The sequence below is a fragment of the Ovis canadensis genome, chromosome 3 (genome assembly GCF_042477335.2).
Source record: "Ovis canadensis isolate MfBH-ARS-UI-01 breed Bighorn chromosome 3, ARS-UI_OviCan_v2, whole genome shotgun sequence".
In the NCBI taxonomy this organism is placed as follows: Eukaryota; Metazoa; Chordata; class Mammalia; order Artiodactyla; family Bovidae; genus Ovis; species Ovis canadensis.
The window spans coordinates 104692038-104706024 of record NC_091247.1 but is presented as its reverse complement, the minus strand read 5'-3'; the positions used below and the strand labels follow the sequence as shown (position 1 = coordinate 104706024).

Below are 13987 nucleotides of genomic sequence, written 5' to 3'. Positions count from 1 at the left end.
ATAAATAAAATTGCAATAAATTTTCATGCACAAATCCAACAAGCTACCCACAAAACGTAGAACAATACTAACCTATACCTGAATTTGAAAAATAATTACAGGAAGCAATATTGTATTTTTTTAAGAAAATATTTAATTGGTAGTTTGCTAGAAGGAAAGATTTTTATCTAGTATGAAAATTTGTAGTCAGGGTACCAAGAAAACATGGGCAATACAAGTTGTTTTTCAAGTTAACACATGATTAGTAAGCATCTATTGGGTGCTCATTTCTGAGAGGAAGTATGAGAAATGACCTGAAGCAGCTGATAATCTGGTTCAGGAGACAAGAAAATGGCAATATAATAAACAACCAATGATTTAAATAGATTAAGACACTGATAAGAACTACTCCAAGTCGAGATATCTTTCACTTGCAAATATTATGGAGGACTAACCTGGTAACACAGTGGATAGGAATCTGCCTGCCAGTACAGGGGACACAGGTTTGATCCCTGGTGGGAGAAGATTCCAGTTCAGTTGCTCAGCTGTGTCCAACTCTACGACCCCAAGGACTGCAGCACGCCAGACCTCCCTGTCTATCACCAACTCCCAGAGTTTGCTCAAACTCATGTCCATTGAGTCAGTGATGCCATCCAACCATCTCATCCTTTGTCATCCCCTTCTCCTTCCACCTTCAATCTTTCCCAGCATCAGGGTCTTTTCAAATGAGTCAGTTCCTCACTCAGGTAGCCAAAGTATTGTAGTTTCAGCTTCAATATCAGTCCTTCCGATGAATATTCAGGACTGATTTCCTTTAGGATGGACTGGTGGATCTCCTTGCTGTCCAAGGGACTCTCGAGTCTTCTCCAACACCACAGTTCAAAAGCATCAATTCTTCGGTGCTCAGCTTTCTTTATAGTCCAACTCTCACATCCATACATGACCACTGGAAAAACCACAGCCTTGACTGGACAGACCTTTGTTGGCAAAGTAATGTCTCTGCTTTTTAATATGCTATCTAGGTTGGTCATAACTTTCCTTACAAGGAGTAAGCATCTTTTAATTTCATGGCTGCAGTCACCATCTGCAGTGATTTTGGAGCCCCCCAAAATAAAGTCTGACACTGTTTCCACTGTTTCCCCATCTATTTCCCATGAAGTGATGGGACCGGATGCCATGATCTTAGTTTTCTGAATGTCGAGCTTTAAGCGAATGTCTTCACTCTCCTCTTTCACTTTCATCAAGAGGCTCTTTAGTACTTCTTCACTTTCTGCCATAAGGGTGGTGTCATCTGCATATCTGAGGTTATTGAGATTTCTCCTGGCAATCTTGATTCCAGCTTGTGCTTCCTCCAGCCCAATGTTTCTCATGATGTACTCTGCATATAAGTTAAATAAGCAGGGTGACAATAGACAGCCTTGACGTACTCCTTTTCGTATTTGGAACCAGTTTGTTGTTCCATGTCCAGTTCTAACTGTTGCTTCCTGACCTGCATACAGATTTCTCAAGAGGCAGATCAGGTGGCCTGGTATTCCTATCTCTTTCAGTATTTTCCAGTTTGTTGTGATCCACACAGTCAAAGGCTTTGGCATAGACAATAAAGCAGAAATAGATGTTTTTCTGGAACTCTTGCTTTTTCAATTATTGAAACAGGAGATGGCAAGAGTGAACGTCGACATTTTAGGAATCAGTGAACTAAAATGGACTGGAATGGATGAATTTAACTCAGATGACCATTATATTCACTACTATGGGCAACGATCCCTTAGAAGAAATGGAGTAGCCATCATAGTCAACAAAAGAGTCCAAAATGCAGTACTTGGATGCATTCTCAAAAATGATAGAATGATCTCTGTTCGTTTCCAAGGCAAACTATTCAATATCGTGGTACTCCAAGTCTATGCCCCAACCAGTAATGCTGAAGAAGCTGAAGTTGAATGGTTCTATGAAGACCTATAAGACCTTCTAGAACTAACACCCCAAAAAGATGTCCTTTTCATTATATGGGACTGGAATGAGAAGATTCCACATGCCAACTAAGCCCGTGCGCCACAACTACTAAGGCCATGCTCTAGTGTCAACAACTATTGAGCCCAAGCACTGCAACTACTGAAGCATGCATGCTCTAAGGTTTGACAGCCACAATTAATGAGCCCCTGTGCTTCAGCTACTAAAGCCTACACGCCCTAGAACCCTCACAGCACAACTACTGAGTCTTCATGCTACAGCTACTGAAGCCCATACCCCTAGACCCTATGCTCCACAATAAGAAGCCACCACAGTGTGAAGACCGTGCACCACAACTAGAGAGTAGCCTCCACTCTCTAGAACTAGAGAAAGCCTGTGTGCAGCAATGAAGATCCAGCACAATCAGAAATCAGTAATTAAAAATAATACTTACGGAAAAACAGATGCTTTTACAATTGCAATTGAGTAAGATCTGACTTCCCATCAGTATTCAAGAGAATTCTTCCCAGATGAAGGGACATTTGAATAGGGTTGACTGATCACCAGGCTTTAGACAGTGGAGAGGGCATTCCAGGCTGGTGGAACAGCTTAGGCAGAACAGCCCAGTCTAGGAAGTGTGGACACATGTTTGAGGTATGGCAAGCAAGCTAGTTTGTCTGAAATGGAGGTTCTTGTCAGGAACAGCAGGAGGTTAGGGCAGACTGAAGAGGGCATTGAATGTCAAACTGAGAGGTGAGCCTTTATCCTATAGGCAAAACAGAGGCTTTGGGGTCAGGATGGGGTGGCAGGATGGGTGCCTACTGCTGAGAATGATTAACATGGCCAGAGATATGTAAGACAAAGGGACTATGTTAGGCAAAAACCAGCTACAAAGTTGCAGGCATCCAGGCATATAAAGTGACCTGAGTGAGGGTTAGAGGACAGTTGGGGAAAAAAAGATATATATATGGGGCTTCTCTTGTGGCTCAGTTGGTAAAGAATCCGCCTGCAATGCAGGAGACCTGGGTTCAATCCCTGGGTTGGGAACATCCCCTGAAGAAGGGAAAGGCTTACCCACTCCAGTATTCTGGCCTGGAGAATTCCATGGACTATACAGTCCATGGGGTCACAAAGAGTCAGACACGACTGAGCAACTTTCACTTCACTTTGCCCTTTGAAAGAAAACCTGTTACTAATGTAAAATATGTATGAGTTATCTGGCGTTGTTTCGGGGATTTTCGTTTGCTTTTGAAACACTATGTGACTGAAGCCTGTGCTATACTGATCACACTGATGAGGCTTCCCCCCAGTATAAATTCTCCCATGTATGGAGACTTCCCTGGTGGTCTAGTGGTTAAGACTTCACCTTCCAAAGCAGGGGGGTGTGGGTTCAATTCCTGGTCAGGGAGTTAAGATCCCACATGCCTCATGGCCAGAAAACCAAAACATAAAACAGAAACAATATTGTAACAAATTCAATAAAGACTTTAAAAATGGTTCATATAAAAAAATCTTAAAAATAATAAATTATCTGATGTTGAATGTGTGACCCACTAACTAAAGCCTTTCCAAATCCATGATATTCACATAGTTTCTTACTGGTTTGAATTCTCTCGTGTTTGGTAAGGGAGGAGGTATGATGAAAGCCCACCCACTCTTAATAGAGCTTCGGTTTGGTGTGTCCTGTCTGATGTTGAACAAAATGTGTCCTGTGTCCTCTGACCAAAAGTCTTCCCACATCCATTGCACTCCTAGGATCGCTTTCTAATATATAATTCAGTACATCCTCTGAGCTTTAGTGGTGTGTGTTTTCCAGCTGAAAGCCTTCCTGCATTGGCTGAATTCGTAGGGTTTTTTCCCCAGCATGACTTTTCTGATGTTTAATAAGGGAGGCAGTGTGAGCAAAGGCTCTCCCACACTCATTACATTTGTAGGGTTTCTCTCCAGTATGGTGTCTGTAATGCTGAGTGAGAGAGGAACTCTGGCTAAAGGCTCTCCCACACCTGTTACATTTGTAGGGTTTCTCTCCTGTATGAAATCTGTAGTGTACAACGAGAGAGGAACTCTGGCTGAAGGTTCTCCCACATTCTCTGCATTCATAGGGCTTCTCTCCAGTGTGAGTTCTCTGATGTTTAATAAGGGATGAAGTATGACCAAAGGCCCTTCCACATTCATTGCATTTGTAGGGTTTCTCTCCTGTATGAAATCTGTAATGTAGAACAAGAGAGGAACTCTGGCTGAAGGCTCTTCCGCATTCGCTGCATTCATAGGGCTTCTCTCCAGTATGAGTTCTCTGATGTTTAATAAGGGATGAAATATGACCAAAGGCTCTTCCACATTCATTGCACTCATAGGGCTTTTCTCCAGTGTGACATCTCTGATGGCGCTGAAGTTCTGACTGGAAATGGAACACCTTCCCACATTCACTGCATTTGCAAGATTTCTTCCCTGATTGGGTTCTCCGAGAGTTACTTCTCCCTGAAGTCTGTCTGAATTCTGTATCACAATTATAGTATCCTTCTCCTATGGGAACATGGTGTTGGTTAATAGGGACTGATCTTAAACCTGAACTGGTCCCAAATTCACTCCATTTATGACCTCTCTTAAGGGTGGGAGGAGATTTTTGAGTGAGTGGCGTTTCTTTCAGATGTCTCTCCTGTTTTTTGGGATGCATCTCTACCTGGTCATCCCAACCACAGGTTGCTTTCAGTCTGGAGGTCCTGAGTTCATCACTAATGTGTTTCTCCACTGATGCTCTCTGAAATAATTCTTCTTTGGAAAGTCCCTGACTTAGCATAGGTTCCTTGGTTTGAGGCCTCCTCTCCCAATCTGGAAAAAAAACAAAAAAGACAGGCTGGTATTACCTGTTCTATGTGCCAAGAGGAAGTAAAGTCCTATGATAGATGTAAGATAATTAACCTTTAAAATAATACCTAAAAGAGGGTACAGTCTCTTCCAAGAATGGTGTATGTCTGAAGAACATTTTGGAAGTGCCAAGAATAAGATAAGCAGGTAACTGGAGATTAGAAAAACTTGAGAGAACAGTGTTGGGACTCCAGTACACAAGATAAGGGCTTCCCTGGTGGCTCAGTGGTAAAGAATCAGCCTGCAGTGAAGAGATGCAGGTTCAATCCCTGGGTCAGGAAGGTCCTCTGGGAAGGAAATGGCAACCCACTCCAATATTCTTGCCTGGGAAAGTCCATGGATAGAGAGGAGCCTTGAGGGCTATAGTCCATGGAGTTGCAGTCGGACATGACTTAGCTACTGAACAACAGTAACACAAGGTAAATCCAAAGACTGTAAAAATGAGAGGAGGGTAGGAAGATGCCCTCCACAAAATCTTCCCTCAACACCTCAGTCCACACCACACATTATTGTGTATTATATACATAGTATAATATACATACTGTATACATTTAACATCTATTACTGCATGTAACTGTGATAGCAGAATAATTATCCCCCAAAGATGTCCAAGTCCATCTGAACATATTTATGTATTCAAATCCCAGGAACATATAAACATGTTACTTTAAATGGCAGAAGAGACTTTGCAGATGTGATTAAAGGCACAGACCCTGAGGCCAGGAGATTATCATGAGTCATTCAGGTGGGCCCAGTCTAATCACATGAGTTCTCAAAACCAGAGACAGTTCCTGGCTGAGTCAGAGAGATGTGGTGTGAGAAAGACTCGACCTATCACTTCTGGCTCTGAAGGTGGAGGAAGGGACCCACGGGCCAAGGAATGTAGTAGTCTTTAGAAGCTGGGAATGCTCCTCAGCTTATAGCCAGCAAGAAAATGAGAAACTTGGTCTGACCACTGTAAGGAATTGGTTCTGCCAACAACACAGATGAACAGGAAACAGACTGTCCCCTAGACACTCCAGAAAGGAACTCAGCCATGCTGATACCTTGATTTTAACAGTGTGAGACTCATACTTGATTCTGAGTTGTGAACTATGAGATAATAAACTTGTGTTGATTAAAGCCGCTAAGTTTGTGACAATTTGTTTCAGCAACAATAGAAAGCTAATACAATAATAGTGACCCTTCTGAACAGAGAAATGACTGGCAATGCCTAAGCAGGGCTCCCACAGGCCAGATTTTGAGCCAGTAGGTCTTGTGGGGATCCTGAGGATCTGAATGTTTAACAAGCTCCCCTAGAGATTCTGAAACACACTATATTTGTAGAACACTGTAAACAGACAGATACTGATGATGAGACTAGATCCAGATGCCAGACCCTTGCCCTCATTCTGGAAGGAAACACGATCAAGAGAGTACCAATACAGAGATCAGCATCTTCTCTGTCCTCTTCTGGAGTCCTGAGGCCCAGACTGCACTCTCAGGATTTGAGCCCTGCTTTGGGGAGCTTCAGCTCTGGCCTGAGGCTGATTCTGTTTCAAAGATGGACACGGACACAGACTGTCATCTCCTGCAGTATGCTTGGGTTGCACGTGGCAGGCAGGAGAGCTTTGTGTCCGGAATTTTGTCCCAAGGGGTGGAGCCTACCACCCCGAGGACTCAAGTCACCTAGGAATTCAAAGAGATGCCATCAAGAGCTGGTAAGAAGTGGTCTTTGTTCTTAGAACCACCTCTGTTGTAGTTCAACTTAATAAAGCCTGAAGTGTCTTCACCTTGATCTTCCTGACGTCATCTGTCAGGATGTCCCTGCTGGTAGCCCTTTAGTTTCTGGGCTACTTAACTGTTCTGTTTGATCTGCTGCTAACTCTTTGTTATCCTTGCTGATATAGGACTTAACAACTGTTGGTCCTTAGACTCCATCTAACACTGATCGTGTGACATCTACTGATGATGCATAGTCCCAAAAACCCTGAAGGGTGAGCAGAGATGGGCAGATGTTTATTTCTTATCCACATTACTCACAAGAAACAAAGGAAAGATAAACACTAGAGAAGAAAATGGACATCTTTTCATACCAGAAAACATGATAGAAGCCTACAAGTATTCAGAATACTGGAGTGGAAGGCTCTTGCCAAGCAACTTCACCTTTTCAAAGAAAAGGGCTCCTGGCAAGTGACCACACCTCAAAGAAGAGGCCCCTGACCAACGGTTTAAAGGAACTTTCCAGTCACAGTTGGCCCTTATGATGTGTACTCTTGTTTTAGCCTGACTCTCACCTGAGTGGACACCTGTTGAGATTGCTCTTTCTAAAATACAGGGCTCTTCCCCTTCCTCCAACTGGCAGATCATATATGGTTTGGACACTGGAAACCCTGGTGGTAGAGAAGGAAAAGGATCATGGTATGGGTATGTAAGAGGCCAACGCTTGTGGACAGCCTGCAACTAAGCATGGTGAAGTCATAAAGCTTCTTACTCTGATCTCGCATACAGCGGGACTTTCCTACGAGGAGAAGAAATACTGAATCTCCTGGGCCCCAAGAGCAAATAAATGTCTAATTCTGGAATTTCAGGGCAAAAGCCAGCCAACAGGCCCAGACACCCCTAGCTTTTAAACACCAAGGAACTAAAGATGGCCTGATGGGCAGGCTCTGGGCTTTGGAGGAGCTGAGCTCACCCAGGGAGGCCAGGTTCTTGAAATTCTCCAGCATCACCTCCCGGTACAGGTCCTTCTGAGTAGAGTCCAACTGCCCCCACTCCCACCAGGTGAATTCCACAGCCACATCCTCAAATGTCATCAGGTCCTGAAACACAGAAGACAATCTTGCACCCTCAGAGAGTACACTCATGGCCCTGAGAGGAGAGGAGACGGGTGTCTGAATAGAACCTTAGGGTGTACAAAAAGGCCAAGAGTTCCTGGCTATCACAATGCCAGGTTTTATCATCTGAAAAATATTTTAAGCTGCTCCAGGGACTGTGTCATCCTTACTACTCAGTATCCCACGCAATGCCCACAGATCTCAACACCCAACTGCTTAGAAATATAATCAGGGCCTCAGGAGAATCAAACCTTTAGGGACACTCCACTTATGTGAGAGAAATAAATACAATCCATTTCCTCAATTTTCAGAATGTCTCACAATTTAGTGACATTTAAATAGAATCAATAAAAATAACAAACTGATTAAAACAAAAATAACAAACTGCATTCTGAGTGTATTATAGTGTCAACAGTCTTCTAATTAAGTATTTTTGAAACTTGTGGCCTAGGATTTCTACGATAATTCTTACCAAGGCCAAATAAAATCATTTGGGGCTTAGGATAACTTATCCCATAATAGCTGCCAGCATACAGTTCAGTGAAAGTATGTAAAATGGACTTACAGTGAACTAGTAAGTCTTTTGTGAGTCTGATTACTATAAATCATCTCCCCAAAAAGCCTAATCATTTTGCAGTTTCTAAATGTGCAAAGTTGAGAGTGAGAACCCCAGATCTCAGGGCCTAACAAGGTACAACCATTCTGTGGGTCCCAGCCAGAACTATCCTGTCAGCCTCTATAACGAAAATACTCTCAATTGACTTACATTGTACAATAAGCTATAAACTATGAACTAAAAAGCAAATAAGTGAAGGTAGTATAAACTCCTTTTACTTTCCCCTCAAAATGTTTAAAAGTCAAATCCCATTTAGATACTGATTCCCCAGAATAAGCCAAACTAACAATTTTACATTAAAGGCAGTCCAAAATAATCAAATGTGGAAAACTCACTACCTTAGTGACCCAAATGATAGATTGTCCTATTTGTGCAAAATGTTCATTGGCCCTCCCTACAGAATTGATTTTCCTACCCCACTGACTCAGGTGTACTCAAGTCCTTCACTGTCACGTTCGGAATGTGAAGCAAGTGGCATGAGCTACTTATGAGCAAAAGCTTTCCCAGTCAGCTTCTACAATTGCTGCTCTGAGAATGGCAAATGATCCCAGAGTGAAGATGTGGGGCAAAACCATAGCTTGCATGTAACGTGGACAAGAAATAAACCGTTGTTGGTGTAAGCGTCTCAGGATTCGCTGTGTTATCACAGTATTACTAGCCTCAACGGACTCTTTTATAAAGCTGGTACTCCAGGTGTTCTGCCATAATAAAAAAGCCTAAAATACATGATAGTGGCTTCAGGGCCAGGCAGTAGAAAACACTGGCAAGATGGCAACCCATATAGTTTGGTGGTGAACTGTGTGCTAAAACTTGATGCGATAACTTGAAAGAGGAACAGTGCAAGCATGAGCAGGTGATGTGATGAGACAAGGAGGGAGGCATAGCGTCAGCGGTATGAGCTGGGTCACTGGCTACCTGTGGCCAAAGTATGACACACACACAAAAATTAGTCTAAGAGTTTGCTGATTTGCAAAATTAAAATGTAAGGCAAAGAAAGTGTCCAGAGGGGCTTCCCTGGCCGCCCAGTGGTTGAGACTCTGGGCTTCCAATTCAGGGGAAGTGGGTTCAATCCCTGGTTGGGGAACTAAGATCCCACATGCCACATGGCATAGCAAATATATATATATGTTTGGTTTTTTTTTAATATTTTAAAAGAAGAAGAAAGTGTCCCAGAAATTCCAGGACTTGCAAGGTTGGAGACTTAATGAATACTCATTTCCAACTGGTCAAAGACAAAATAGATATAGCTTTTGCATGACAAAAGATGATTAAAACCCAGCCTAATGGCAAGGACTAAGTCATGAGTGTGATTGTCAGACCTTTTGTTTCAGTTCAGTTATGGCTCCCAGTAAATCCTCAGTGGGACCGAATTGCTCAGAGTGACTAAAAGTAAGGTTTTGCCAAGGAAACCCCAGAAGCTCCACAATTAAGTCTAAAGAGAGGGGCATATTTCAATAACAACTGTGGGAAAAGCTGTTGATATACAGAGCTAATGGCAGCAAATGCACAAAAAGCTGGTCAGGTTTTTGAGAGTCACACTGAAGGTGCAAGACTTGAAACAGTCCTTGGGCCATCAAACTACTCAGGATAAAAAAGCTGCTTAGCCCTCAAAAAATGTTTAGTATCATCTTCATATGCAACCAAGGGAGATACTGCAAAAGGAAGAAACTTCTGGAGGGCAGAGCCAAGAGCCAAGGAGAACACTGGACTGGGAGCTATACTCAGACAGCAAAACCAGGACACATAAAAGACCCCTCCCCAATCCCAAGGCCAGGGTCCTCAGCGTGTCACCACACTAATCCAGGAAGATAACAGGTGCACAGGGGCCCAGTCTCACTCAGCAGAGGGCCCTGGGGCAAGGAGACCAGCAAAAGCCTTGATGGGCTCTGCCTCCTGCAGAGCAGGAATTGGGTCCAGTTCCCTTTGGCTCCAGAGAAAAGGAGGCAAAACTCTCCATAGTTCAGGCATTTGAGAAAAACTTACAGAGAACCCCAACTCACCTGCGGTCTGGCTTTCAGGAATAAACTGGCTGTTCCCTTTTCTCCTAGGCATCTCTCTGGAGGAAGAGCAGGGTCCTGAGAAGGGAGAACTAGGAAGGTAAAAGGAAGGTAATAAGGCTAACCCTCATGAGATTTACAGCTCCCAGACTCCCCCAGTCAGTGTGTCGCCCCCATGGTTTCTGGGGATGAGGCTGGACCTACGGGAGCTGAGGGACAGGCTACAGGCTGCCTGTGCACACTGCTGCATGAGGCCCCCCCTTGTCCATAGGCCACAACAAGCTGTAGGTAGCTGGAGGGTGACCAGTTTGGCCACTCCTTTGTGGTCACTGGACCTCCAGTACGCAGGTCCTATATTAGGCCTTTTGAAAATATAAACATGGAGAAGTAGTTCAAGGAACTTTAAATGTCACCTGAGGGTATAAGACAGGTTAACAAGACAAAATAAAGCCTAGGACAAGACCACATAAAGATATGGGACTTTGCGGAAGTCACACCTCTCCTTGGGAAGTAGTGCAGAGGCCAGGTCTTCCTGAGACGCTTTCCTGAGTGTTCTAAAGCATCATTAGGTCTCTGAAGCATATTTTAAGAGCCCCTTTATTATAAGGCCAGGGCTTCCCAGGTGGCTCAGTGCTAAAGAATCCGCCTGCCAATGCAGGAGACTCGGGTTCAGCCCCTGGGTCCGGAGAAGGAAATGGCAACGCACTCCAATATTCTTGCCTGGGAAATCCCAAGGACAGACTCTGCCCCGCCAGTGGGGCTCCCTGCCCCCATCCTATGGTCCTCCTTCTCCTCCTAGACCCAGACTGACTCCCCAGGAGGGTTCCGGCCCGCGGCACCCTCGAGAGCCAAACCTGAAACTCTGAAGTCCATAGCTGGGGCTAGTCCTTTCACTAGGTCCAAATCTCTGTCATTCTGCGGCGGCCCTGCGATCCTCCCGGGGCTCAGAGAGCGGGGAGCGAGCCAGATGACACCGGGCATCCCCACTTCGCGCAGGGACGCCCAGCCGACCCGCAGGACCCAGAGCTGGGCCGTCAAACCCAGACTGGCGTCCCAGCTGAGCGCAGTGCGGCTGTGGCTGCGGCTGCGGGGGGAGATGCTCTTTCCCCTCTCGGACTCCCAGACGCCTCAGAAGCCCGGCCGCCGCCTTCCTTCTGAAGACCAGCTCCCACCGAGACCACTAGGAAATGGCCACAGCCATACCCTAGATCTCGGTGCCCCGCGCTCCTCCAGAATTGCTTCTGGAGAGCTCACAGGGAACCGATGGGCCCTGCAACTCTGCGCCCAGTTCCAGGCCTCCTCAGCCCCTCGCGGGCGGGCAGACGGAGGAACACTTCGCACTGTCACTGGCTCAGGGCGCAATGCCCATGGCTGGCCTGCGCACCAGGAGTAGCTGAATCCACAAAGACCCAAGCAACACCCGGATTCCAGCCCCGCCTCCCGAGACCCGTCCTGAGCCTGCGCGAGAGGAAAGCCACCACGCCGTGGTCCCCAAAACAAGCGTCGGGGGCGGGTCTGCGGGGGGAGGTCGAACGAGCGGCGCCTGCGCACTGGCAGCTTGGGAACCTTGGGCGCTCTGCTCTGGCAAATTGCAGACAGGGCAAGTGCGCACCAGCTACCTGGACAGAGGTTTCACTCTGCCCCTAACTCCTTTTCACCCCCACCCCCCCACGCCACCCCTGATGAAAGTGAAAGAGGAGAGTGAAAATGTTCGCTTAAAGCTCGACATTCAGAAAACTAAGATCATGGCATCTGGTCCCATCACTTCATGGCAAATAGATGGGGAAACAGTGGAAACAGTGGCTGACTTTATTTTTCTGGGCTCCAAAATCACTGCAGATGGTGATTGCAGCCATGAAATTAAAAGACGCTTACTCCTTGGAAGGAAAGATATGACCAATTTAGATAGCATATTCAAAAGCAGAGACATTTCTTTGTCAAAAAAGGTCTGTCTAGTCAAGGCTATGGTTTTTCCAGTGGTCATCTATGGATGTGAGAGTTGGACTGTAAAGAAAGCTGAGCACCAAAGAATTGATGCTTTTAAACTGTGGTGTTGGAGAAGACTCTTGAGAGTCCCTTGGACTGCAAGGAGATCCAACCAGTCCACCCTAAAGGAGATCAGTCCTGGGTGTTCATTGGAAGGACTGATGTTGAAGCTGAAACTCCAATACTCTGGCACCTGATGCGAAGGGCTGACTCATTTGAAAAGACCCTGATGCTGGGAATGATTGAAGGCAGGAGGAGAAGGGAACTAGAGAGGATGAGATGGTTGGATGGCATCACCGACTCAATGGACATGGGTTTGGGTGGACTCCGGGAGTCGGTGATGAACAGGGAGGCCTGGCGTGCTGTGATTCATGGGGTCGCAAAGAGTTGGACACGACTGAGCAACTGAACTGAACTGAACTAATGTTAAGGTAATTAATCATCAAGTGTAACAGTTAGAGGAAGCCTTTTCCCAACTTTCTCAGCCATAATTTATTGCTTCTTCCATTCTACTCGCATAGTGTCTTGGGCATGACATAATTGTAGCACACACTGCTTTGTGTTGTAATAATTCCAAATTCTGATTTGTCCATTGAACTATGAGTTCCTTTGGGGGCAGTAACTGTGTTTTATTTGTACCAATGCCTTGACTATTGTAGGCAGTTTAGGGTTTTTTTTAGTTTAAGTGTAGACTTGTTCCTGACTGTAGACTTTATCACATTTTTGGGGGGTATAATTCAAGTCTTCCCTGGAGCTATAGATCAGTGGTCTTAGCTTTAGCTGCACTTGCATACAGAGAAATTTGTATGCAGGTCAAGAAGCAACAGTTAGAACTGAACATGGAACAACAGACTGGTTCCAAATTGGGAAAGGAGTACATCAAGGCTGTATATTGTCACCCTGCTTATTTAACTTATACACAGATTAGATCATGAGAAACGCTGAGCTGGATGAAGCACAAGCTGGAATCAAGATTGCCAGGAGAAAATATCAATAACCTCAGATATGCAGATGATACCACCCTTATGGCAGAAAACAAAGAACTAAAGAGTCTCTTGATGAAAGTGAAAGAGGAGAGTGAAAAAGTTGGCTTAAAAATTAACATTCAGAAAACTAAGATCATGGCATCTGGTCCCATCACTTCATGGCAAATAGATGGGGAAACAAAGGAAACACTGAAAGACTCTATTGGGGGGGGGGGCTCCAAAATCACTGCAGATGGTGACTGCAGCCATGAAATTAAAAGACGCTTACTCCTTGGAAGAAAAGTTATGACCAACCTAGGCAGCATATTAACAAGCAGAGACATTGCTTTACCAACAAAGGTCTGTCTAGTTAAAGCTATGGTTTTTCTAGTAATCATGTATGGATGTGACAGTTGGACTATAAAGAAAACTGAGCGCTGAAGAATTGATCCTTTTGAACTGCGGTGTGGAGAAGACTCTTGAGAGTACCTTGGACAGCAAGGAAATCCAACCAGTCAATCTTAAAGGAAATCAGTCCTGAATATTCATTCAGGAAGGACTGATGCTGAAACTGAACTTCCAACTTTGGCCATCTGATGCAAAGAACTGACTCATTGGAAAAGACCCTGATGCTGGGAAAGATTGAAAGCAGGAGGAGAAGGGGATGAGAGAGGATGAGATGGTTGGATGGCATCACCGACTGGATGGACATGAGTCTGAGTAAACTCTGGGCGTTGATGATGGACAGGGAAGCCTGGTGTGCTGCAGTCCATGGGGTCGCAAAGAGTCGGACTTGACTGGGCGACTGAACTGAAC

At 45.0% G+C, this 13987-nt stretch overlaps 1 protein-coding gene across 2 annotated transcripts; it reads right to left on the bottom strand.

Moving 5' to 3' along the window:
- Window positions 1–1528: 1528 nt before the first annotated feature.
- On the bottom strand, window positions 1529–11722 carry ZNF514 (zinc finger protein 514). Of its 2 annotated transcripts, XM_069583959.1 has the most exons (5): window positions 11075–11649; window positions 10224–10312; window positions 7466–7592; window positions 7068–7163; window positions 1529–4755 (listed from the first exon to the last, which is right to left on the bottom strand). In XM_069583959.1, the coding sequence occupies exons 1-5, from the start codon at window positions 11199–11201 to the stop codon at window positions 3722–3724; spliced, it is 1473 nt and encodes a 490-aa protein (XP_069440060.1). In that variant the 5' UTR covers window positions 11202–11649; the 3' UTR covers window positions 1529–3721. The 2 variants fall into 2 exon arrangements, with proteins under 2 accessions (XP_069440060.1, XP_069440061.1); XM_069583960.1 differs by lacking the exon at window positions 7068–7163 and having other exon boundaries at window positions 11075–11722.
- Between the last annotated feature and the right edge of the window lie 2265 nt (window positions 11723–13987).

Bases quoted from the DNA above. Each gene is read 5' to 3' on its own strand.
- ZNF514 (XM_069583959.1), bottom strand. From the start codon at position 11,201: ATGCCCGGTGTCATCTGGCTCGCTCCCCGCTCTCTGAGCCCCGGGAGG. The intron at 7,593-10,223 runs GTGAGTTGGGGT...TCTGTGTTTCAG, and splicing joins TCCTGAAAGCCAGACCGCAG to GACCTGATGACATTTGAGGA. The intron at 7,164-7,465 runs GTGAGCTCAGCT...CTCTACCACCAG, and splicing joins CAAGAACCTGGCCTCCCTGG to GGTTTCCAGTGTCCAAACCA.